The sequence below is a fragment of the Bos mutus genome, chromosome 25 (genome assembly GCF_027580195.1).
Source record: "Bos mutus isolate GX-2022 chromosome 25, NWIPB_WYAK_1.1, whole genome shotgun sequence".
Lineage (NCBI taxonomy): Eukaryota > Metazoa > Chordata > Mammalia > Artiodactyla > Bovidae > Bos > Bos mutus.
The window spans coordinates 1,284,967-1,310,861 of NC_091641.1; the positions used below are offsets into that span (position 1 = coordinate 1,284,967).

The 25,895-nt window shown below is 44.4% G+C and overlaps 1 protein-coding gene across 2 annotated transcripts in view; it reads left to right on the forward strand.

The window, feature by feature from the left end:
* Positions 1-25,895, forward strand: part of KPNA7 (karyopherin subunit alpha 7) — a 42,799-nt gene that overhangs the window by 10,479 nt on the left and 6,425 nt on the right. The window contains exons 7-10 of one of the 2 annotated variants that reach the window (XM_005902938.3): positions 926-1,159; positions 2,941-3,123; positions 7,139-7,285; positions 12,197-12,489. In XM_005902938.3, the coding sequence (XP_005903000.1) occupies positions 926-1,159; positions 2,941-3,123; positions 7,139-7,285; positions 12,197-12,310 (678 nt within the window). In that variant the 3' untranslated portion in view covers positions 12,311-12,489. Of the gene's footprint in view, positions 1-925; positions 1,160-2,940; positions 3,124-7,138; positions 7,286-12,196; positions 12,490-25,895 lie in introns of those variants that run through there. The other variant, XM_070362177.1, reaches the window with a different exon arrangement.

The following is a 25,895-nucleotide window of genomic DNA, read 5'->3' on the forward strand; positions in this document are numbered from 1 at the left end:
CTTCTAGAATGTTTATCATGGGGGCTTGGGGCCCAAATGCAGCAGACTGGCAAGGCTGTGTTTGGCCTGTGGCACTACTTACCACCTCTCACTGGAGTAGCAGATACCTAGTGTGATAGGTTAGGAAGATTCTAGAACTGTTGATGGGCTGTCACCATGGTACAGAGAAACCAAAATAAACCCACAGTCGACCCTCCTGGGCTTCCAAGGTTGCTCAGTGGTAAAGAATCCACCTGCCAGTGCAGGAGCCACAGGAGACCTGGGTTTGATCCCTGGGTTGGGAAGATACCCTGGAGGAGGAAGTGGCACCCCACTCCAGTATTCTTACCTGGAGAATCCCATGCACAGAGAAGCCTGGTGGGCTACAGTCCATAGCGTCACAAAGAGTTGAACACGACTGAGCTACTGAGTACGAACACATGCACCCATGGCCCTCCTAGGACGGTTGTCTCGAGTCCAAACATAGACGCATCCTAGGGACCTTCAGAGATACTGAGAGACCTTTATGAATACATCCCCAAAATGCCACTGGGACTTCATTGGCTCTAATTAAAGGAAGTTTGGTATTTATGCCAGATACAAATTCAGTAGAGATTATTACATTATAAAGATGACCATCAGTTTAGCAACTTTCCCAATATAAGGATGTGAAAAGGACAGCACGGTTTGGGAAATGTATCACTTGACCTCTGACCCACTTGGGCTGAAACTACTGCGAGGCTGACAAGTACCTTTAAACTATGTGAACAGCCAAGGATGCACTGAGTGGATGAGGATCACGGATAGAATCATTATTCACAGGCTTCCGGAAAACCATCCGAACAGTGCGACAAACGTTTGGGAGGGCGTGGAGTTTGCTGCGATGGTTATCTTCCGCGATGACAAATTTGCAGCGTTGGTTACACGTCTCACCTTGGTCCCCCAGACCCCCTCTCTCCGCACCGTGGGCAACATTGTCACAGGAACGGACCACCAGACCCAGCTGGCCCTGGACGCGGGCATCTTGGGTGTGCTGCCCCAGCTGCTGACGCATCCCCGCCCCTCCATCCAGAAGGAGGCAGCCTGGGCCCTGAGCAACGTGGCTGCTGGGCCCCGCCAACACATCCAGCGGCTAATCGCCTGTGGCGCCCTGCCTCCCTTGGTGACCGTGCTAAAAAACGTAAGTGGCCCACGCGGCATCCCTGACACAAGGCTACTTTGCATTGGGCTATGTGTTCAACTCCTTTAGGTGTTCAGATGTAGACTGAGAAGCAAAATTAATTGAGAGCATGACAAATCTACAAAACATTAGTTTCCTAACTCTCCCTGAAAAAAAAAAGGGGGGCATGCCACTTTGGATAGCCCATTAAAAATTTGGAAGACTTAATAAGTCAATGAAAAGGTGATCCCACAGCTCAAATATCCAGAAAAATATTGAGCTGGTAAATACTGGCTCATCTCTAGTGTTCAAGTGTGCCACCTACTTTCCTTGGCAAAAATGGGAGGAGATTTGGTTTCGTTTTGTTTTCGGAGAAAAAACGTATCGGGTTGTGATATGGTGATGTTATACACTGAAGAAAGGGCGTGCCTTTTCAGTATAAAAATCCCATTGATGAAAGCGTAAATCCAGATATACTAGGAGAAATACACTAAAGCTTCCTTCTTCCTCCTGATTCCCACTTCCTTTCCCCAAGACAACTGCTACCATCAGCATTTCTTTTTGTCACCTTTTAGTGGATGAGCTGTGTTTAAACCATCAACTTGGGAAACAGGTCAGGAGTGGTGACCTCGGGTTGGGGAGGGAGGTTAATGTCAGGCTGACTGGTGGGTCCCCAGGTGTGCGTTAGGTATGGAAAGCTAAGCCAGGAGTGCTACCCAAGCCATGGCATCTTCCAGTCTGTCAGATGCTTCCTTCCTGCGTCCTACCCAGTTCTTCTAGTCAGAAGCATCTAGTTGGAAATCAAGGAGTGATCTTTTTTTAAACCATGCCTTTTGAACTATAACTTGCTTGCAGCCGTGTTATTTTAGTGGGTTTTTTGTTTTTTTTTTTGCTTTGGTCTAAACTGAGGTTGCAGTTTCCCCCAGCCATAACATGGGACTAACTCCTCCTGTAAATGGATAGAAGGATCCCTGATAAATGAATCCCATCTCTCTGAGCCAACTGCTTCTTTTTGTTTTTTGCTCTGCTGAGTCCGTTTGGCTGCATGGGCTCGTCTCTAGTTGTGTCGCGCGGGGGCCACTCTTCAGCTGCAGCGCGAGGACTTCTCGTTGTGGTGTTCTCATTTTGTTGCTGCTGCAGAGCACAGGCTCTGGACTGCGTGGAATTCGGTAGTTGCGGCTCACGGGCTCAGTAGTTGTGGTGCTCAGGTTTAGTGCTCCTTGACACATAGAATCCTCCCAGACCAGGGCTCAAACCTGTGTCCCCTGCCTTGGCAGGCAGATTCTTTGCTACTGAGCCACCAGGGAAGCCCCAAGTGCTTTTTTAAACGGAAGGGATGCACTGAGTGAGATTTCAGTGGCTTTCCTGTGTCCTCACCGGGTGGTGTGCTCAGCTCTGGAGCTTCTTGTGCAAAGTTTTACTGGGGCAGAAAGACTAGAAATGTAGACATGAGTCACTATAATCTTAAAACCCCAGGTGTCGTTCCTGATCGGTACTGTTTACCTGTATTGGTTGATGTTGATTCTGTTTTTCCTATAACCTGACGCGAGGAAATGAGCCTGTCTGAATGTAGAACCTCCCTCGAAGACCCTACATGAGTCTGCCTTCCTTCCTTCTTGGCTTCTCAAAGATGATATCTTCTTTTCAAAAACTAAAGGCAGGTTACCAAGGGACTCGGTGTGAATTGCACGTAGAGTCCCAGGAATAGATAGCCCAGCGTCCCTAGGAATCGAACCACATCCGTATCCCTGTATTTAGATTCTTCGGAATCTGTAAAGAATGGAAATGTTCTCTTTGTGCAGGGAGAGTTTAAAGTCCAGAAGGAGGCTGTCTGGACAGTGGCTAACTTCACAACCGGGGGCTCCGTGGAGCAGTTGATCCAGCTTGTCCAGGCTGGAGTCTTGGAGCCGCTCATAAATCTCCTCACCATCCCAGACAACAAAATGGTTATCATCATCCTCGACGTTCTCTTTTTCATCCTCCAGGTGAGCTGTTCTGAGCAGGTTGGTTTCTAAATAACAGTCTCTGCATTAAGACATGTCATTTGGTTCTAAAAACCTAACTAGGATTCTCTTTTCCTCTCCGCTTCCACACCCCCCACCCCACCCTCTGTCCACACATCCGATGGATAGCAGGACAAGAGGCCTTTCAGTGAAGGTCCACCATCTGCATTTTCCCCCAGAAGTGTCTCGGTGGCCTGCATTGTTTTAGATGCTCAGGAAACAACAAAGCAAAGTCCTTGTCCCGTAGAGTTTATGTATTAGGGGGGCGAGGAGCAGACGCATTGAATAGAGAGTTGCCAGTAGAATATATCTGATGGAGGGGTAGTTACTGATGGCCCAGAGTGGGGAGGGCATGGTGGTCTCTTAGATGCAATAGTTTGGAGAAACTTCAATGAGGAAGAACGTTTGAGTAAAGGCCTGAAAGAAGTGAGTGAGTCTTGTGGGCACCTGGGAAAGTGGTCTCTAAGTGGAGGAGACCTTAAAAAGCAGGGATGGGGGTGTGGCCAGAGAGAGTCAAAGGGTGGAAGGTCCTGGGAGACAGGCTCGTGATATCTAGGGGCCAGAGCACGGATGGTCTGTGAGAGAAGGTGGACTTAGTCTGAGTGAGAGAGAGAAACTAACCAAAGGTTCGAAGCAAGGAAGAAACAGTCAATGAGTCAGATGGCTGGTTCTTCTAGAAGAGGAAACAATATACTTGGAGGAAGCAGCAGGATGTTAACAAGGAGAGACCTTGAGGGACCGTACTAGAGTTCCTTTCCGTTTAGCTGCGTGGCTGGGAAAATGGACTACAAAGCCTTGAGGTAATTCTGCTGCTGCTACTGCTAAGTCACTTCAGTCGTGTCCGACTCTGTGCGACCCCATAGACGGCAGCCCACCAGGCTCCCCTGTCCCTGGGATTCTCCAGGCAAGAACACTGGAGTGGGTTGCCATTTCCTTCTCCAGTGCATGAAAGTGAAAAGTGAAAGTGAAGTCGCTCAGTCGTGTCCGACTCTGTGTGACCCCATGGACTGCAGCCTATCAGGCTCCTCCGCCCATGGGATTTTCCAGGCTAGAGTTCTGGAGTGGGGTGCCATTGCCTTCTCTGGGAGATAATTCTAGAGAATTCTTATTTCTGAAATAAAGGTGAGCTAAGCCAATGTTTACATACTATCTGTGTCAGTTGTATACTGAACAACAAATTACCCCTCTAGTGGCTTAAAACAATCATTGTCTCACACAGTTTCTGGGTTTAGGGATCGAGGCAGCTTAGATCTGAGGCAGATGGTTCTGGCTCAGGGTCTTAGAATTTCAAGATGGAAACGGGGGTGCAGTCTCATCTGAAGGCTTGATGGAGGCTGAAGAATCAGCTTCCATGAAGACTCGATTACCTGCCTAGAAAGTTCTTCTTACCACATGGGTTGCCTGGGACTGCTTGAGTGCCCTTCCATCGTGGCTGCTGTCTTCCCCTGCAGCAAGCTATCTGCCACCCTCTAGCAAGGTGGAAGCCCCAATGTCTTGTAGGACTTAGGAAGGAGGTCATGTCAACAACATCCTATTGGTTACACAGATGACCCCATTTCAGCATGGGAGGGGCTACACAAGGGAATGAATATCCCGGAGGCAGGGATCATCTCAGGCCATCTTAGAGTCTGGCTTTATTCATTTGGTGAAGGTCTTTTTTATGTGACGGAGCCATTTGAAAAGGTTCAAAGTAACACCAGAGGACTCCTTTAAAAAGCTCACTTAAAGCACTCTTTTCATGCAACTGTCCCAGAAAGAACTGACCCCAGTCAAAAACGGATTGGAAACAGCCCAATTAGACACTAAGACTTTGAGCAAATCAGATTAGAGACTTGGCAGCCAGCAGGAAAAGTAGCAAAGCTGACTCTGGTGCTGGGAAAGATTGAAGGCAAAAGGAGAAGGGGACGGTGAGAATTAAACGCTTAGATAGCATCACCGACTCACTGGACACGAATCCGACGGAACTCTGAGAAACAGTGAGGGATGGGGAGCCTGGGGTGCTGCAGCCCGTAGGGTCACAGAGAGGTGGGCAGGACTTAATGAGGGAAAAGCAATAACAACAAGGCAAGGTTGGGCATAACGTGTGAAAGCGCACTTGGAGCTGTAGAAATCTGTTTATCTCATTCATTTGAATGAAACACTTGGGGTCTTTTTCTTGGGAGGAGTCTGGGCACGTCCCATCTGGAGGACCAGTGAAGCCCCTGTATCCAGTGGTGGCCCATGGGACAGTAAGAAAGATCAGGATAAGATAGAAGATGCTTCAGGTGGGCAGCAGAGTACAGTTGAGGTTCTTTGCAGTAACTTGGGGGCCATCTGCTGTTCTGTCCAAGTCCAGAATTCTCCAGGGCTCCTCCTGCTCTAGGTCATCACCCACTTCCCAGTTTTCTTAGAGACTAACCTAGCACATTGGTTCCTGCCTCTGTTTCTTTTACTCAAAGCCAAGAGCTCACTCTGGACATACAGAGAGGACTAGAAGGTATCAAGACTTAGACAAAAGTGCAGGCTCTCATCAGATAAATTATGGCCTAACCAATATTTAATTTGATCCACAGGAAGTTTTGTTTGTGTGTGTGTTTATTACTGCTCACATAATAGCCAGCAGAGTCCTACAGGATGACAAAGTCGTTTCTTTCTCTCTCTGCGCTTCCCTCAAAGATTCTACTTAGGTGAACTACTCCTTTCCTCGAAGAGATGTGGGTTTGATCCCTGGGTTGGGAAGATCCCCTGGAGAAGGAAATGGCAACCCACTCCAGTATTCTTGCCTGGAAAATTCTATGGACAGAGGAGCCTAGCAGGCTCTACAGTCCCTGGGGTGGCAAAGAATCGGACAACTGAGCGTACACTGTAGTGATGCTTCCTCTCGATACGCAGCACTTGTTCCCTCAGAACTCTGTCCTTCCCTTCCTTCTCTAGGGGATGCCATTATTCTGTGATGGACCCTGGTACTGTGCTGGTCATTAAGAACTGGGTACTTCCCAAGCCTTTTGTGCACATCTTCTATAACTTAAACCTCTGACACTTACTCTATTGTCCTTTCTGCTTTTTTTTTTTTTTAATTGAAGTATAGCTGATTGACATTGTGTTGATTTCTGCTGTATAGCGAAATGATTGTTATACCCGTATATACACCCTGTTTTATGTTCTTTCCCATCATGGCTTGCTGTACTATAGCAATTCTTGTCTCCCCTGGTAGTCTGAGTTGGGAAAAGGCTTTCTCTGTGTCTCACCTTTATTGATAGTTTTGTGGCCCTTGCCCATAGTGTACGTACAAATGATGAGTGAGTGAATGCCCGTGGATGAGAAATCCAGTGATCAGCACGGGCTTCAATCCAGTCCCATCACGTGTTTCCAGGGACCTCACTAGCTGCCATGGTGTGGCTTCTGTTACCGAGGGTCTCCTGCCTGACCTCTCAAGGCTTTCCAGGGAGCACAGGGCCAGAACATCTGCATTTATGTAGCATCACTTGAACATTCTTTTCTCTGTTTTTAAAACAGTCTCCATTAATTAGAAGGGGTGTGCTTAGTCACTCAGTTGTGTCTGACTCTTTGCGACCCCATGGACTGTAACCCGCCAGGCTCCTCTGTCCGTGCGGATTCTCCAGGCAACAATACTGGAGTGAGCTGCCATGCTCTCCTCCAGGGGATCTTCCCAACAGGATCAAATCCAGGTATCCCGCATTGCAGGCAGATTCTTTACATCTGAGCCACCAGAGAAGCCCAATTAGAAAGGGGATACCTACAAAATAGTGTTCAGCCATGTGTGTATGGGTGGTGGCATATTCAGAAAAAAAAAATACTGAATTTTGTGTAATGAAGACAAATCTCAATAGATAGATGACAGTTACCCCCAAATGAGAGGAAGACAATGCAATTTTGATTCAATCTGGGAGAAGAACGCTGCAGCAGCCCACTGGGCGGCTTTGGTCTGATTCCACTGAGGTAAAGCCCCATGTCCTAAGGGCTTCGGTCCAGAGTCTCACTCTTATATCACCTGCAGGCAGCGGAGAAGATTTCTCAGAAGGAAAACATGTGTCTGCTGATAGAAGGACTCGGTGGGCTTGATAGAATTGAGGCTCTGCAACTTCACGAGAACCATCAGGTCGCCCTGACTGCACTGAACATTATTGAGAGACACTTCTCCGAGGTAAGTGCCCAGACCTCCTGTGCAGGTGATCACCTGGCCGGTACCTGGGCTGTTCCTAGGAAGCTGGTGACGGACAGGCAGGCTTGTCTCATGACTCGGCCCTGAGTTTCTTCCCTTCCGTGTTATGGGGGCCACCTTTGAGTGGCAGCTTCTTGGTCCTAGGAAGCTTCCAGACCCCTTTAATCTCGTAGGCGCTTGTCCTACCTCCTCTGGTGTAGAATCTCACTCTTGTTTTTTGTTATTTTTCCCTACTTGCCTCTTCTGGGGGAGGGAGAGTAAAGGAGTATGATGTTAAAGTGACTTTGTACTGAGAAATTCAAACAACGAAGGGAGGCCAGCTTTTGAACAACCATTTTGCTCTTTAATTGTATTTTGTCTCTTTCTGGGCTTCCCTGATGGCTCAGTGGTAAAGAAGCCACCTGCCAATGTGGGAGGTGTGGGTTTGATCCCTGGGTCAGGAAGATCCTCTGGAGTAGGAAATGGCAACCCTCTCTAGTAATCGTGCCTGGAAAACTCCATGGATCGAGGAGCTTGGTGGGCTACAGTCCATGGGGTTGCAAGAGAGTCAGACATGACTTAGCAGTTGAACAACAGCAACAACAAATTGTCTCTTTCCAGAATAGGATGTTTGGGAATGAACTCTATAATAAAGGCTCCTAAGTTTTCTATAGGAGCAGGGAATCACGATCAGATAGCATTAGATACTTTTACAGACTTTTTATTGTAGTAAAACATATGTAACATAAAATTGACTGTTTAAATCATTTTTAAGTGTATGGTTCACTGGCATTAAGTACATTTCACATTTTTGTACGGCCACCATCACCAACCATCTCCAGAACTTGTCCCCATTAAACAATTATTACCCCCTGCCCCCACCAGGCTCTGGAAACCACCATCTCATATTCCATCTCTGAATTTAAGCACTAAGCACCTCGGAAGTAGAATCGCACAGTATTTGTACTTTTCTGACGGACTTCTTTCACTTAGCATAATGTCCTCAAAGTTCATCCATGTTGTAGAATGTATCAAAGTTTCCTCCTCTAAGCCTAAATAATATGCCATCATATGGATATACCGCATTTTATCTAGTCATCTATGGATGGACACTTGGGTTATCCTTTCGTCTATTGTGAATAATGTTGCTATGAATATGGGAATACAGATAGGTTGGAATTCCTCCTTTTATTTCTTTGGGGTATATACCCAGAAGTGGAATTGTTGGATCATATGGTAATTCTTTATTTTTTATTTTTGAGGAACCACCATATTGTTATCCATGGTGGATGTACCATTTTACATCAACACACACAGTTTCCCTTTTTTTTTTTTTTAACATTCTCATCAATACTTGTTTTCTGTGATTTTTAAATTTCTTCTTTTTGGTTTTACTTTTTTGTGTGTTTTTTTTGTGAAACTATTTTCTTTGTATTTTTTTTAATCATAGCCATTTTAATGTGTATGAAGTAGTATCCCATTGTTTTCTTTCTCCCAGTTTTATTGAGATGTGATTGACAGAGAACTGTGTAAGTTTAAGGTGTCCAGCATAATGATTTGATGTACTGCTGCTGCTGCTGCTAAGTCGCTTCAGTCGTGTCCGACTCTGTGCGACCCCATAGACGGCAGCCCACTAGGCTCCCCTGTCCCTGGGATTCTCCAGGCAAGAACACTGGATTGGGTTGCCATTTCCTTCTCCAATGCATGAAAGTGAAAAGTGAAAGTGAAGTCGCTCAGTCGTGCCCGACTCTTAGCGACCCCATGGACTGGAGCCTACCAGGCTCCTCCATCCATGGGATTTTGCAGGCAAGAGTACTGGAGTGGGGTGCCATTGCCTTCTCCGGGTTTGATGTACATACATCCTCAAATGATTAGCACAATTAGTTTAGTGAACATCCATAATCTCAGAGATATGAAATAGAAAAAGAAAATTTTTTTCCTTGTGGTGAGAACTCTTAGGATTTATTCTCTTAACAACTTTCACATGTAACATATGGCAGTGCTAATTACATTACTCATGTTAATTATCCTTATCTATATGTATTATACTCATTATACTTATTTATCTTATAATGGGAAGTTTATGCCTTAAGACTCAGTTCAGTTCAGTCGCTCAGTCGTGTCTGACTCTTCGCAACCCCATGAATCGCAGCACGCCAGGCCTCCCTGTCCATCACCAGCTCCCGGAGTTCACCCAGACTCACGTCCATCGAGTCGGTGATGCCATCCAGCCATCTCATCCTCTGTCGTGCCCTTCTCCTCCTGCCCCCAATCCCCCCACTACCTTCATCCAATTCCCCTCTCCCCTCACTCCCACCTCTGGTCACCACGAATCCGATCTCTTTTTCTATGAGTTTGTTTTTGAAGGTAATTAACCTACAACACTGTGTTAGCACCTGCTACACAATACAGTGATTTGATATTCCTATACATTTTTAAATGTATAGAAATCAGAACAAGCCTAATTCCTATCTGTTGCCTTACTGAGATACTGCATAGTCACTGACTCTGTTCCCCACACTGTGTGTTTCATCCCACGGCTCATTTATATTGTAACTAGTATATTTCATCCCACGGCTCATTTATACTGTAACTAGTAGTTCGTACCTCTTGATCCCCCTCGCCCATCTCTTTCACCCCCTCAGGCAGTCTCGTGTTCCCTCTGCCTGTACTGTTTCTGTTGTGTGTGTTTGTGTTGTAGATCCCGTATATAAGTGAAGTCACAGTCTTCGTGTTTGTCTGACTCCAGTCAGCACAGTGCCCTCTAGGTCCACCCATGTAGCCACAGATTAGAAGATTACATTCCTTTTACGGCTGAGTAGTGTCTGCATCTTCTTATCCATTCATCTATTGATGGGCACTTAGGCTGCGTCCGTATCTTGGCTATTATAAATAATGCTGCAGTGAACACGGGGTGCGTGGATCTTTTCAGATTGTTGTTGTTCAGTCACTAAGTCGTGTCTGGCTCTTTGTGACCCCATGGACTGCAGCACGCCAGTCTCCTCTGTCCTCTCCTATCTCTCAGAGTTTGCTCAAATTCAGGACCATTGAGTCGGTGATGTTATCCAACCACCTCATCCTCTGTCACCACCATCTCCTTCTACCCCCAATCTTTCCAGCATCAGGGGCTTTTCCAATGAGTTGGCTCTACGCATCAGGTGGCCAAAGTGTTGGAGCTTCAGCTTCAGCATCAGTCCTTCATTTTCTTTGGCTATATATCCAGGAGTGGAATTGCTGTATCATATGGTAGTTCTACTTTTGATTTCTTTTTTTTTTTTTTTTTAGGAACCTCCATACTGTTTTCCACAGTGGCTGCACCAATTTATATTCCCACAAATACTGCACAAGGTTCTCTTTTCTCCAGATCCTCGCCAACACTTTTTGTTTTTTTGATAAGTCATTGTGACAGATATAAGGTGATATCTCACTGTGGTTTTGACTTGCATTTCCTTGATGATTAGATGTTGAGCATCTTTTCATGTTCCTGTCGTCCATCTGTATGTCTCATTTGGAAAGACAAGTCTATTCAAGTCTTCGACCCACTCGTGTTCAAGTTTTTTTTAATGTTGAGTGTTTGAGTTCTTTGTGTATGTTGGATATTAACCCCATATCAGATATATCATTTGCAAATATCTTTTCCCATCCAGTAGTCAGCCCTTTTCATTTTGTTGGTTGGTTGTTTCCTTTGCTACACGAAAGCTTTTTCTTTTCCTATAGTCCCATTTGTTTCTTATTTTTGCTTTTGTTTCCCTTGCCTGAGGAGACCTATCAAAAAAACATGTTACTGAGATTGATGTCAAGCAGCATGCTGTCTGGATTTCTTCCAGAAATTTTATGGTTTCAGCTCTTTTAAGCCTTTAATCCAGTTTGAGTTTATTTTTGTACATGGTATGAAAAACTTGTCCAGTTTGATTCTTTGGTGTGTGGCTGTCCAGTTTTCCCAACACCATTTATTGAAGAGGCTGTCTTATCCCCACTGTATAGTGTTGCCTCCTTTGTCATAGATTCACTGACGCTCTGTAGTTTTGCATTAGATGTTTCTCGTTTGAGGAAGGTGAGATCAACGTTAAGTGGCCAGGTAAACATGGGGTTACACTCTGTTAAATGTCAAACTTGAATCATTAGCAAAATCCAGAGCTATGCAATCAATATGACCAGGTTAGTGGTTCTTCCTAATGAGAGGTAGCTGATTTTAGTTCGGGACCACGAGGATGCTCTCAAAGGAGAAATGACCTGGGACAGTGATTAGCATCTTCTGGGTTAAAGGCTCCTAAGAAAACCATATAATTAGGAAACTCATCCTTTAAAAAGGAGACAGTTCTTGAGGAGCCCTATAAGGGCTCCTAAAGACTTCTGATCTAGAAGTAATAGCTATCTATACCTATTGTATCCTTACTCACTATAAGGTTAATGCTCTATATAGCAAACTGCTTTTGTAAACAGGCCAGACACAAAAGGGCAAATACTATATGATTCCCCTTACATGAGGGACACACAGTGGTCCAGTTCACAGAGAGAAAGTCAAACAGTGGTTGCCAGAGGCTGGGAGGGGGAAGAGAATGCTGCCTTGTTTAATGGGTAGAGTTTTGACTGGAAATGATAATACTCTGGAGACAGATGATGGTGGTTGCAAAGCAGTGTGATTTGTCTACTGTGGGTGTGAATTTCTAAGCCACTGAGTTGTCTGCTTCGTGGTGTGAGATGGTACCTTTTATGGGATGCACACACACAGACTGCATTTAAGGTCCATCTGGAGAAATAGTTCAAGGCTTCTCTCCTTTGATCTCTCCTCTGGGAGAGCCTCAAGGCTGACTCAGAGCAAATGCGAATCCACAGAAGATGTGAAGGAGTCCATCGTGCAGGGATAATGTGCTGAGAGCCTGGAGGTATAATAGTGTCTCTTCTCCCCCGAAGGAAGAAGAAACTGTCACAGCCTTGCGAGCCCGGGACCAAGATCACAAATTCTTGAAGGACTTAACAAACACATACCACTGCTGCACAACTCCTAAACCGGGACCCAGACCCTAAGACTCACTTCTTTAAGAAAACCCCTTCCCCTTGGCGTACCACAGGCGTAAAGCTTTTAAAACTGAACGTTAATAAAATTTTCCACATTTTCACCTCCATCTATCAAAGATGCAATTAAGCCACTTGTGCCCGAAAGCCACATGGAATCCATCTCCTAAGTGCGTGTGGCTTAGCGGTTCCCTTTCAGGATCTTCAAAGAAGATCTTCAGAGTAGGGCGGCCTAGAGCTCCCCAGACAAACTTGGGTGAGTCGTAGGTATGGTTTGACCAGTATTTTTTATATTTATTTGTGGATCCCCGACCCTTTTCCTTGTCAGGTAAGGCTTGTTCATACAGAACGTTCTGCAGGGAAGGCTGTGTGGGCAGTGGTCACAAGGAGAGTGACGAGGATGGGAAGAACCTGGAGACACAGCACTGGGTGGTATGGGAATGGATACGGGAGGTTTAAAGCAAGATTAGACTCGATTTGTCTGATGTGAGCGTAGATGAAATCAAGTTATATTTTGCTCTTAAGCATCACCCCAAATGTCATGCCCAAAGCATGTTCTCACTGGTCCTTGATAGGTGGGCAGGGAAGCTGATATGTGGGTGTCCCTCCGGAATGACTGGAAGGCAGCTCGTGGGCTCACTCAATGGTGAGAACAAATCTGTGATTCAGTGGACTCTGGGCTTTCCCGTTGGTATCCTTATCTTCTGGGGTGACTCTGCCAGCTTCTGAGGGCTGTGTTGGTGGGATGGGCGCCTCAAAGAGTTCTACTCTCCCACACGGAAGTGGAGAGGGCCTGGGAGATTCCTCTCAACTCCCTCTCTCTGTCTCTTTTTTTAAATCAGTTCATGACATCTAGTTGGGCACATCTTAGGCCAAACAGAATTTCACTCTCTGAGGACTTTGAATCTGGGACCCAGGGGTTGCGCCCAGCAGAAACAAAGGATTGGCGAGTGTTTGCTTCAGCAGCCACAGTTTACACTCAGTGGGATGGTGGCCTCGGTGGTGCCTGCTTCCTGCTTCTCCAGGGCTGCCCTTTGGTCCCCTACGTTCTCCTTTGTCCCTCCCATAGATTGTCTCTTTTATTTTTGGCCATGCCATGTGACTTGCGGGCCCTCAGTTCTCTGACCAGGGATTGAACCCGTGGCCCCTGGCAGTGTAAAGTGCCAAGTCCTGACCACTAGAGACTGCTAGGGAATTCCCTAGATTGTCATTTTTCAAGTAGCTACAGTTGGTTTCTGCTGGCTTGCAACTGAAAGAATCTTAACAGAGACCCGTGAAGTGTGAAGAACTAAACTATGACTAGTTATTATTTAAATTCAAAAGATTTATCGGATAATTCTGTCAAGATAGACATTGTATAAAATTTGAATTTTTAGGTTAAACACACAAAACTAAGAATGGAGGAAAAAATGATAATTGTACCATTCTAGCATAGCCATGTTAAGATTAGTTACATTTGCCCAAATAGTCTGACCACGTTGGCTCCAACTGTTAGCCTCTTTTCTCTCAACTATTTTTACTAAATTGCATAACAAAGGAGTATTTGTAGCTTAAAGATTCTGATACCAACTTGTCTAGCAGGGTTTTTAAACCAGGAACTATTTGCCTATTGTACATGGTTTGGGTGCAAAGAGATGGTATTAGTCACCTTCTGGCTGGGTGCCTGTGTGCTTGGACTCAGCAGATTGAGATGACTGGCAGAGAAACAGAGAGGAAGCAGTAACTGGCTCCGAAAAATTTGTGATGTAAAAGCTAAACGAAAAAACTCCGATCCTCTTGCGTCTACCCTCAAGTGGTTATGTGCCCTAGAAGAAATACCACTCTCTTGGTCGACCATGTGCCATCCATAATCCGTCTTCTGTTTCTCTGAAATGTGCAGCGACTGTTGAACCCAAAGCCCGTGACGCTTTAGGAACAGCAGAGAAAACAACTGGCCTTGATTGAAGTCGCAAGCTCTGGATTCCAGACCTGGCTTTTTCTCTTTTCTTTTTTGAAAAGATAGTTGTTTATCTTTGGCCTGCTGGGTCTCCGTCGCTGCACGTGGGCTTTCTCTTGCTGTGCTGAGTGGGGGCTGCTCTCTAGTCGCGCTGCACAGGCCTCTCGCTGCAGTGGTGTCTCTTGTGGAGGCTCTGGGCACACGGGCTTCAGGAGTTGCGCCACACAGGCTCGCTAGTTGAGGTGCGCCGGCTTAGTTGCCCCATAGTAACTTGGATCTTCCTAGGCCAAGGATTGAACCCGTGTCTTCTTTATTGCAAGGCAGACTGTTCACCCCTGGACCCCCAAGGAAGCCCTGCCTTTCTTTCCCTTGTAAAGCCTCTGTTCCCTTCGTGTCTCATCTGTCAATTCTCCCCATTCCTTTGGGTTTCAGGTTGTCATCTGTGAATGAAAGGTGTCGGTTTAGATAAATTAATAGTCATATAATGTTTTCAAGCATTTTATCATATATGAGACTCATAACTCTGGGAAGTAGGTGGGGCAAAAGCAATTTCCCAGTAGAGAAGTCGGAGCTCAAGCTTGTCTGATTTGTCCTGCGTCTTTTGGTAAAGGACAGAGCAGGGCCTCGGGCACCACCTGCTGCAGGGCAGCTTGCTTCTGCCAGAGCAGGTGACCTGAGCGTCTGTGCGTGGGGTGAAAAAGAGAGAGTGCCCAAGGCAGAAGCCACAGTCCTTCATAACCTAAGCTCAGACAGGGTACAGCATCCCTTCCACCATACGCTCCTGGCTGTACCGGCGAGCCCCCGTAGAAAGCGGGAGAGGCTACAGATGTAGACCAGGAGACAGGACCACTGGGGGCCACCTTGGAGGCTCTGCCATGTGTCCACACGTTAAAAGACCACGTTCCGGTGACGGCCTGGAGCCTGTGAAGTCTCAGCAAAGAAACAGAAAGAAGAACCAAGTGGGAATTCTAGAACTGAAAAATAAAATAACTGAAACCAAGACTTGACTGGGCGCGCCCAACAGCAGAATGGAGAAGACGGAGGAAAGAACTTGTAGACTTGAAGAGAAAACATGAGGAAGAAGCAATTTGGGACTTCCTGGGGGTCCAGTGGCTAAGACTCTGAGCGTCCAATGCAGGGGGCCCAGGTTCAATCCCTGGTCAGGGAACTAGATCTCACAACCAAATATTTAAAAAAGAAAGTAAACATCTCGACCCAACTATCAATTTACAGGAAATACAGAAGACAGAGAAAAATGTTAAGCTGAGCTTTAGATATGCAGTCAGCAAAATCCAGACTGTAAGAAACTGCAGGACAGACAACTCAGTTTCTTCATTTGTAAGTTCCAAATAAAAATTGCATATCAGTTCAGATCAGTCGCTCAGTTGTGTCCGACTCTTTGCGACCCCATGAATCGCAGCACGCCAGGCCTCCCTGTCCATCACCAATTTCCGGAGTTCACTGAGACTCACGTCCATCAAGTCGGTGATGCCATCCAGCCATCTCATCCTCTGTCGTCCCCTTCTCCTCCTGCCCCCATCCCTCCCAGCATCAGAGTCTTTTCCAATGAGTCAACTCTTCGCATGAGGTGGCCAAAGTACTGGAGTTTCAGCTTTAGCATCAGTCCTTCCAAAGATATAGGGAAACCTATAAAAGACATATGGACCAGCTAGACTGTGATACCTTACTTGTATTCTGATTGCAACAAATGTAAAAATAAGGTACATTGGATATTTGAGACATTGGAAGCTTGAACATTGAATTGAGATTTTATATTGAAGAATTGTTAACTTTTTAGGTTTCACGTTAAGGTTAATTTAAAATGTCACTCTTAAGAGATATGTACTGAATGAAATATGTACTTGAAACATTTGGAATTTGTTTCAAAGTAATAGTGAAGGACGGGAGCCTGGCAGACTACCATCCATGAGGTCGTGAAGATTCAGACACTGAGCAACTGGGCAACAACTAATATGGGACACGGGAAGTGGAAGAGAAAGATATTTTGTACGTCTGGCAATGTGATGGCTGGTGATGGGTTCATGGTAGGGGTAGTTATTATACTATTCTGTATTTTTTCCCCATGTGGATATTTGAAGTTCTCCATAATTAAAAGTTAAAAAGAGGGACTTCCTTGGTGGGTCCAGTGGCTAAGACTCCTCGCTCCCAGTGCAGGGAGCCCAGGTTCGACCCTGGTCAGGGAACTAGATCCCACGTGCTGCAACAAATCTAGAACTAGATCCCATGTGCTGAGACTAAGACCTAGCACAGCCAATTTAATTAGCCAATTGGTTTGGCTAATTAGCCAAATAAATATTAAAAAAAAATAAAAACAGGCAGTGCAGCCAGATAATTTTTCTTTTTAGAAAATAGAAAACACAAAGTAAGCGCCCCTTCACTCAGTTTGGGTGAATCATAATTGGCAGTATATTCCAAATCCCTGATTCTCTTGTCTTTGAGAAATGTGACTGTTTAGAAAACTTGAAACAGTTTCCTTTTTCAGGGGAAGGGCAGAGAGGTATAACATTTAACAAAAAGTCAAAATTAGGGGAACTTTTATTGTTAACAAAGTCCTGGTCACTACCTACACATTCAGTTAAATGAACACACAAACCAAAATCCCTCTCTGGAAGGTGGCTTAGATACAAATACGCCTGGATTCAGAACAGTCACAGGATACACAAAACATTTTTACAGATATCCTCCATACCCGTAATGCTTATAGTAACAGTATGATGTTGGTATTATATCTACTTTATAGATGAAGAAGTTGAAACTCAGATTTAAAGGAATTGCCCAGGATCCCCTAGCCGGTCAACAGGGAAGTATTTAAACCCACTCATGTGTGTGCTTAGTCGAGTCTGACTCTCCGCAACCCTTTGGACTGTAACCCATCAGGCTTCTCTGTCAGTGGGGTTTTTTAAGCAAGAATACTGGAGTAGTTGGGCTTCCCTCGTAGCTCGGTTGGTAAAAAATCTGCCTGCAATGCAGGAGACCTGGGTTCCATTCCTGGGTTGGGAGGATCCCCTGGAGAAGGAAATGGCTACCCACTCCAGTATTCTTGCCTGGAGAATCCCATGGAAAGAGATTCTGGCAGGCTACAGCCTGTGGGGTCACAAGAGTTGGATATGACTTAGCGACTAAACCACCATCACCACCACTGGAGTAGTTGCCGTTTCCTGCTTCAGGGGATCTTCCTGACCCAGGGATCGAACCTGGGTCTCCTGCATTGGCAGGCGGGTTCTTTACCTGCTGAGCCATCAGGGAAATTCTTAAACCCACTGATCTGCTGACACCAAATCTGCTCTAGGTCATATGTGTAATGTGAAGATTGCCAGGGACTCACGCTCTGGGTTTATCCTGGCTCTTATATGCCTTGAGTTTTTAGATCTCTGCATTTGAGGGAAGGAAACTGATGATTGCTAAACAATTCGTGGCAAGTCTCTAGATTTGAGGAAAGAAATGTTGGGTGGTTCATCGCTTTCCTAAGTCATCCACTGTTGGCACCAACCCCCTCTCACCCCCTTATCCCACCCACTTAGATATGAAGTATTCTGCAAAGGATTGCATTCAGGGGGTGGAAACTCCTTCAGGGAATGAGGTGTCAGCCAGACTGTTCCGGTTCCACGAAATGTCTCTAATGTTACTTAGCCCCACCCTTTTTCCAACGGAAGCTTTCTCCTAAGACTAGTCCACTGTTAGCATAACATTCCCCTTGGATTCTCCCTGGTTTATTTATTCAAGTCTTAATTTTCATCTGTGAGTTGAGAATCTAACCAGAACCTATAAGTTCAACTGCTGTAAGGACAGTCTGTCTTCTATGCAGCGAATACTTTCCTGCGAGAAAATCAAACTGTATTCTCACTTGATTCCAAGGACTCTCACGAAAGAGAAGTGTGACAGCCTTGTCCTGAGCTCAGTTAAGACATCACAGACTGAGCAAATTGCAACATCTACGTTGATTATACCTCTAAGTGACAACCTGAGATGAAAATTCACAGCAGAAATAGATGGGGCTTGTCAAGAAAGCTGCTCAAGCCTTTTAAGAAGCAAAGGTTGGGGGCTGCCTTCTGAAAGGTAAAGTTACCGACCATACCTCCCAAGTATATTTAAATGAATGATGCTCCTGAATTAATCGCTGACAATTTTTGAGCCGCTTTAGAAACTTGCTGCTTAAGATAACGAGGTGAAAACACTCAGCGAGCAAGTCACCCTCCACATGCATCCAGGTGAAGCGACTGACGTGTTCCTTTCTCCACAGACACCCACAGCATACCGAGAAAGGGGAGCGTTCAGTTTGGCTCTTCTGTCTCATTTATACATGGTTTGAATGATTTGCTTATGTGATGGGTCTCCAGTACTAGACACAGTGAAGGACCATACCTAACTGATCTTTTCAATTTGCCAAACAACCCGATTCCAAACCCGGCAAAGGACTTGAATAGACATTTCTCCAAAGAAGCGATATGAATGATCAACAAGCACGGAAAAAGATGCCAAATGTCGTGAATCACCAGGGAAATACAAATCGAAACCGCATGTGATACCACTTCACACTCACTGACTCGGATGACAGTAACCCAGAAAATAACAAGTGATGGCCAGGATGCCGTGAAATGGAAACCCTCGTGCGCTGTTGGTGGGAATGGAAGATGGTGCAGCTGTTACAGAAAATGGTTTGGTGGTTCCTTAAAAATTAAAAATAGAATAGCATATGATTCAGCACTTCTGGGTATCTACCCCAAAGAATTAAAACAAGGATCTTTAAGTGATATTTGTACACCCATATTCATAGTGCCAGTATTCATGCTATCTTAACAGGTGGAGACAACCCAAGTGTCCATGGACAAATGAGTGGAGAAGCAAAGTGTGGTCCATCCGTACCAAGGAATATGATTCAGCCTTAAAAAGGAAGGAAATTCTGACACATTCTACAACGAAGATGAATCTTTTTTGTGATTTTTATTTTTTTAAATTGAGGTATAGTTGATTTACAGTGTTTTGTTAGTTTCAGATTACAGCACCACATCTCTTTTATCCGGTCATCTGTGAATGGACATTTAGGCTGCTTCCATGTCTTGGCTGCTCTAAATAGTGCTGCTGTGAACACTGGGGTGCATGTATCTTTTCTTTCTATTTTTAAAAAGTGTTTATTTTTTTGGTTTCACTGCATGTGGGATCTTAGTTCCCTGCCCAAGGATTGAACCCACGCCCCTTGCATTCGAAGCACAGAGTCTTAACCACTGGATGGCCAAAGAAGCCCCCCCATGTATCTTTTTGAATTAAGGTTTTCTCCAGATTGATGCCCAGGAGTTGGAATGCAGAATCATATGGTAGCTCTATTTTTAGTTTTTTACAGAACTTCCATACTGGTCTCCATCTTGAGGGCATTAAGTGAAATCGGCTAAATACAAAAAGACAAATATTGTGTGATTCCACTTACATGAGGTAACTAGAACAGTCAAATTCACAGAGACAGAAAGTAGAAGGGTGGCTGCCAGGGATGGGGGAAAGGGAGGAAATGAGGGCATTATTTCTTAAAGGATACAGTTTCAGTTTTACAAGATGAAAAGAGCTGCAGAGACAGAGCATGATGAGGTAACACAGCGCTGTGACTTTATACTTAAAAGGGGTGAAGATGGTACGTTTTATGTGTATTTTGCCTCAACAAAAAGATTGGAAAAAAGAAAACCAACAGAAAACTTATATCCAAATAACATAAAGGATGCAAAGAGCAAGAAAGAAAAAAATCCCAAAGAAAAATGGACAACCCCCTTCAAGCCCCCAAAACCTTGAATACACACATCTCTAAAGGGATTCCTAACAGCCAAAGCGATACCTATTATTAATCAGGAAGTGCTTCCCGGGTGGCTCAGTGGTAAAGAATCCGCAGGAGACGCAGGTTCGATCCCTGAGTCGGGAAGATCCCCTGGAGGAGGAAATGGCAAACCACTCCAGTATTCTTGCCTGGAGAATCCCATGGACAGAGGAGCCTGGTGGGCTACAGTCCACTGGGTTGCAAAGAGCTGGACATGACTGAGCACTCATGCACTGTACACGTGCTGCACCACAATTTAATGTAATATTCATATTAGTCAGAATGCAATTTAACACATAATCTTCATATTATCCTCCAGTTAGAACAATCCAAATGTCCATAAATGGATAAATTGAAATATAGTCATACAATAGAATACTGTACAGACAATAAAGATACAGGAACTGCAGCCATAACACAAAAATATAGATGAATCTCAAAGACATTACGCTGAATTAAAAAAAGATGCCAAAAACTGTATGGTTCCATTTTTAGAAAGGTCAAAAAGAGGCAAAAGAAAGCTGGGTTCATACTTAATGGATCAAACTGTGAATAAAAGCAGGAAATACTTTACCCCAAGAGTCAGGAGAGCGGTTACCCTGGGAGGGGTTGGAATCAGGAAGGTGAATTCAGATGTCTTCCTGGGCCTGGCAGGGTTCTATTTCTTCATCCAGTGATGGTGACATAGGAATTTCACTTTTCCATAAGCATGTCATCTTTCACAATAAAAATGTTTCTAACAGCAAAAAAAAAAAAAAAAATCTTTGCACAGCAGCACAAGAACCTGGTACACTGGGGTTCTTAATAAGTGTTTGCTTAAATTATTATATAGAGTGGGCATATTCAGTCACTCAGTTGTGTTCAGCTCTTTGAGACCCCATGGACTGTAGCCTGCCAGGCTCCTCTGTCCATGGGATTCTCCAGGCAAGAATACTAGAGTGGGTTGCCATGACCTCCTCCAGGGGATCTTCCCAACCCAGGGATTGAGCCCAAGTCTTCCACATTGCTGGTGCATTCTTTACTGTCTGGGCCACTGACTGTGTATTTAAAACATAGTTGAAGGGAGGGGAGAAATGGAAGCCTAAGCATCTTTTCTATGGGCTCGGCCTCATTCATCCAGGGAGGCCCTGGGCAGGTAGAGGGCTGATGTAGGCTTGAGGGACGGAGGGATGGACCGAGCTTCGGTTTTCGGCATACTTTAGTGCTGCAGCAGGCACTCGAAAGGGCTGAACCTGGATTTGAAGAAGCGATCCTTGAAAACCTTTATCAAGTTCACCAAGCAGAAATAGAAGCTAGTAATTATGTAGCATCCTTCCCTCACACAAGCCAGAACCCCAAATTAACTTAATTTGTTTATATTAATGCCTTTAAATAATGAGGCGTTGCTCCCACCCCTCCTTCTTGGTACTAGGGGAGTCTCTCTCACGTTCATCTGCACTTGTTTCTATTTTTGCCCAATCACGGTAAGATTAGAGCCCCGCCCGATCTCTCACTGAGTTTGATTTCAACACGGTGCATAAGACATACAGCAATGATTTCGTGACCAGTCCAGCGTATCTGTAGGAGTAGGGAATTGGGTCACCTCCTTGCTGTCAGAAACTTTGGTTAATATTCTCCGCAGACGGGCACTTGCTCCAGCTCTTCTTTGATAATTAGTGCAAGGGTGTGTGATTCATGAATTTTCCAGTTTGTTTTAAATCACAGACTTCCTTTCTTCCTGTTAAGCTGTCTCCATCTTCCTATGAGTCAGTGTGTGCCTGGGGAGTAAAAAACGAAACTCTAATTTAAATTATTGGTATCTGTTTAAATGAAATGATCAATCAGTTCAGTTCAGTTCAGTCACTCTGTTGTGTCCGACTCTTTGCGACCCCATGAATCACAGCACACCAGGCCTCCCTGTCCATCACCAACTTCCGGAGTTCACCCAGACTCACGTCCATCGAGTCAGTGATGGGGCCATCCAGCCATCTCATCCTCTGTCATCCCCTTCTCCTCCTAGCCCCAATCCCTCCCAGCATCAGAGTCTCTTCCAATGAGTCAACTCTTTGCATGAGGTGGCCAAAGTACTGGAGTTTCAGCTTTAGCATCATTCCTTCCAAAGAAATCCCAGGGCTGATCTCCTTCAGAATGGACTGGTTGGATCTCCTTGCAGTCTAAGGGACTCTCAAGAGTCTTCTCCAACACCATAGTTCAAAGCATCAATTCTTCGGTGCTCAGCCTTCTTCACAGTCCAACTCTCACATCCATACATGACCACAGGAAAAACCATAGCCTTGACTAGACGGACCTTTGTTGGCAAAGTAATGTCTCTGCTTTTCAATATGCTATCTAGGTTGGTCATAACTTTTCTTCCAAGGAGTAAGCGTCTTTTAATTTCATGGCTGCAGTCACCATCTTCAGTGATTTTGGAGCCCTGAAAAATAAAGTCTGACATTGTTTCCACTGTTTCCCCATCTATTTCCCATGAAGTGATGGGACCAGATGCCATGATATTCATTTTCTGAATGTTGAGTTTTAAGCCAATTTTTTCACTCTCCTCTTTCACTTTCATCAAGAGGCTTTGAGTTCCTCTTCACTTTCTGCCATAAGGGTGGTGTCATCTGCATATCTGAGGTTATTGATATTTCTCCCGGCAATCTAATCTTGATTACAGCCTGTGCTTCTTCCAGCCCAGAATTTCTCATGATGTACTCTGCATATAAGTTAAATAAGCAGGGTGACAATATACAGCCTTGACGTACTCCTTTTCCTATTTGGAACCAGTCTGTTGTTCCATGTCCAGTTCTAACTGTTGCTTCCTGACCTGCATACAAATTTCTCAAGAGGCAGGTCAGGTGGTCTGGTATTCCCATCTCTTTCAGAATTTTCCACAGTTTATTGTGATCCACACAGTCAAAGGCTTTGGCATAGTCAATAAAGCAGAAATAGATGTTTTTATGGAACTCTCTTGCCTTTTCCATGATCCAGCGGATGTTGGCAATTTGGTCTCTGGTTCATCTGCCTTTTCTAAAAGCAGCTTGAACATCTGGAAGTTCATGGTTCACGTATTGCTGAAGCCTGGCTTGGAGAATTTTGAGCATTACTTTACTAGCGTGTGAGATGAGTGCAATTGTGCAGTAGTTTGAGCATTCTTTGGCATTGCCTTTCTTTGGGATTGGAATGAAAACTGACCTTTTCCAGTCCTGTGGCCACTGCTGAGTTTTCCAAATTTGCTGGCATATTGAGTGCAGCACTTTCACAGCATCATCTTTCAGGATTTGAAATAGCTCAACTGGAATTTTATCACCTCCACTAGCTTTGTTCGTAGTGATGCTTTCTAAGGCCCACTTGACTTCACGTTCCAGGATGTCTGGCTCTAGGTGAGTGATCACACCATCATGATTATCTGGGTTGTGAAGATCTTTTTCATACAGTTCCTCTGTGAATCGAATGATAGGGAATGTTAATTCAAGGCTTTCCTTCCCTCATCGTGTTTCTGAGACAGGTATTAGCCTTTTAGGGGCTATTCAGTTCTCTTCCTCTTAGGGAGAAAGAACCTACTGTGTGTGGTTTAGGCAGGAGTCAGCACCCCAGTTCCCTCTATGGAGGTAAAAGGGGCTTTATTTGTCCTTCTCACTGTCCCCAGACAGTGAAAACAGGGGGCTTGCTTTCAATGCAACAAATTGGGAACTCCTTCTAGAACTTATAATCTTTAAAAAAAAATTTTATTGAAGTATAGTTTATTTACAGTTTTGGTGTTCGTTTCAGGTGTACAGCAAAATGAACCAGTTAAACATATGCATCTATTCACTCTTTTTTAGATTATTTTCCCATATAGACCATTACAGAGTACTGAGTAGAGCTCCCTGTGCTGTACAGGGAGTCCTTATTAGTCATATATTTTATATGTAGTATATGTATATATGTCAATCCCAATCTCACAATTTATCCCTCCCCCACTTTCCCCCTGGTAAACATAAGTTTGTTTTCTACATCTGTGACTCTATTAGAGTTAATAACCCTGACATGCAAGGACAGATGGCGTTAATTCCTAGGGGAGCAGAGGTGGCATCCTGGCCGCAGTTTCTGATTGAAGAATCTGCTCCTTGGCTGATCAGATGTATTGATCACAGTCCATGGTTTATCTTAAAATCTAGCAAGGATTTTATGACCCCTTGAAGTTTTTCTAACAGATCTCATTTTTGCTTAGGTTACCTAGCGTTGATTTGGACATTCTGGCCAACATAACTCTGTTGTGGATTTTTGCATTTCCTTGCTCTCTTCCTTTCGTTGAGACATTAGAAAAGCAATTGGATGCCTTTCACGGGGGTTCTCAAACCCGAGCTTGCGTCAGGATCGCCTGGAGGGCTTGTTCAAAACCAGCCTGTTGCGTCGCCTCTTGAGTTTGATGCTGTAGTAAGCCGGGTGGTGCCGGAGAATTTGCCTTTCTTATTATTTTTTTATTCTAAAAGATTTTTTTTAAATTTATTTTTAATTGGAGGATAGTTGCTTACCAATATTGTGCTAACTTCTGTCACACATCAACGTGAATCAGCCATAGGTATACATATGTCCTCTTCTCCTGAACCCCCCTCCCACTTCCCACTCCATCGCACCCCTCTAGCTTATCAGAGAGCACCTCCTTTGAACTCCTTGGGTCATACAGCAAAGAATTTGCATTTCTAACAGTCCCCAGGTGTCGCTGCTGCTCTGGTGACCACACTTTTGAGAACCGTTGTCTTAGAATATACAAGTGCTTCCTCCAAGCTTGCTGTAAGACTAGCAAAAATATTTAGCCAACAGACAAGTGATTTGGGGACTTAAGATTTCCTTTGGTTTGTTGATTTCCTTGGTTGCCTATATATTGCCTATATATTGTAGATGAAATATAACCAATTTAGAGAATTTCTAATCGTTTTTTTCTGGGCCAAAGAAATCATGAAATCTGTAAAGAGTAATAGACCAGAACTTTAGACACATCTTTTGTTTACTAATAATAAAATCATTGTGTCTCATTTTTTTTTCTTTTTTACTTTTTAAATTATGAAAGTATGATAACACATTTACAGGAAACTTGGAAAGTACAGAACAAAGTTACATATGGTTCCACTATATATTACAATTATTTAAGTAGATAAATTAAGATTTTTAGTTGGAGTTTCAATATCAGACTCTCATAAAGTAATAGAATGAATAGACAGAAGAGTAGAAGGATATAGAAGACCTGAAAAGCACTATGAACCATTTCAACATAATTAAGATTTATACAATTTTTACACCACACACACAGTGAAGTTGCTCAGTTGTGTCCAGCTCTTTGCGAACCCTGTAGCCTACCAGGCTCCTCCATCCATGGAATTTTCCAGGCAAGAGTACTGAAGTGGGTTGCCATTTCCTTCTCCAAGAGATCTTCCTGACCCAGGGATTGAACCCAGGTCTCCCACATTGCAGGCAGATGCTTTACTGTCTGAGCCACCAGGGAAGCCCTTTTACGAAACAGCAGGATACAAATTCTATTCAAGTTCCCACAGACTATAAACCAGGATACACTGGAACATATCCAGGGACATAAAACAAAGTGCAAAAATGTTATGGTCTAAAGGTATTGAAATCATACTGAGTCTGTTCTCTTATCTCTGTGGAATTATGATAGATAACAATATCAAATGGAGAAGGCAATGGCACCCCACTCCAGTACTCTTGCCTGGAAAATCCCATGGATGGAGGAGCCTGGTGGGCTGCAATCCATGGGGTCGCTAAGAGTCAAACTGAAGTCTTCGTCGACTGAAGTGACTTAGCAGCAGCAACAATATCAAAAGATATTTGAAAATAACCCACATATTTTCAAGTGCAATGTAACATTT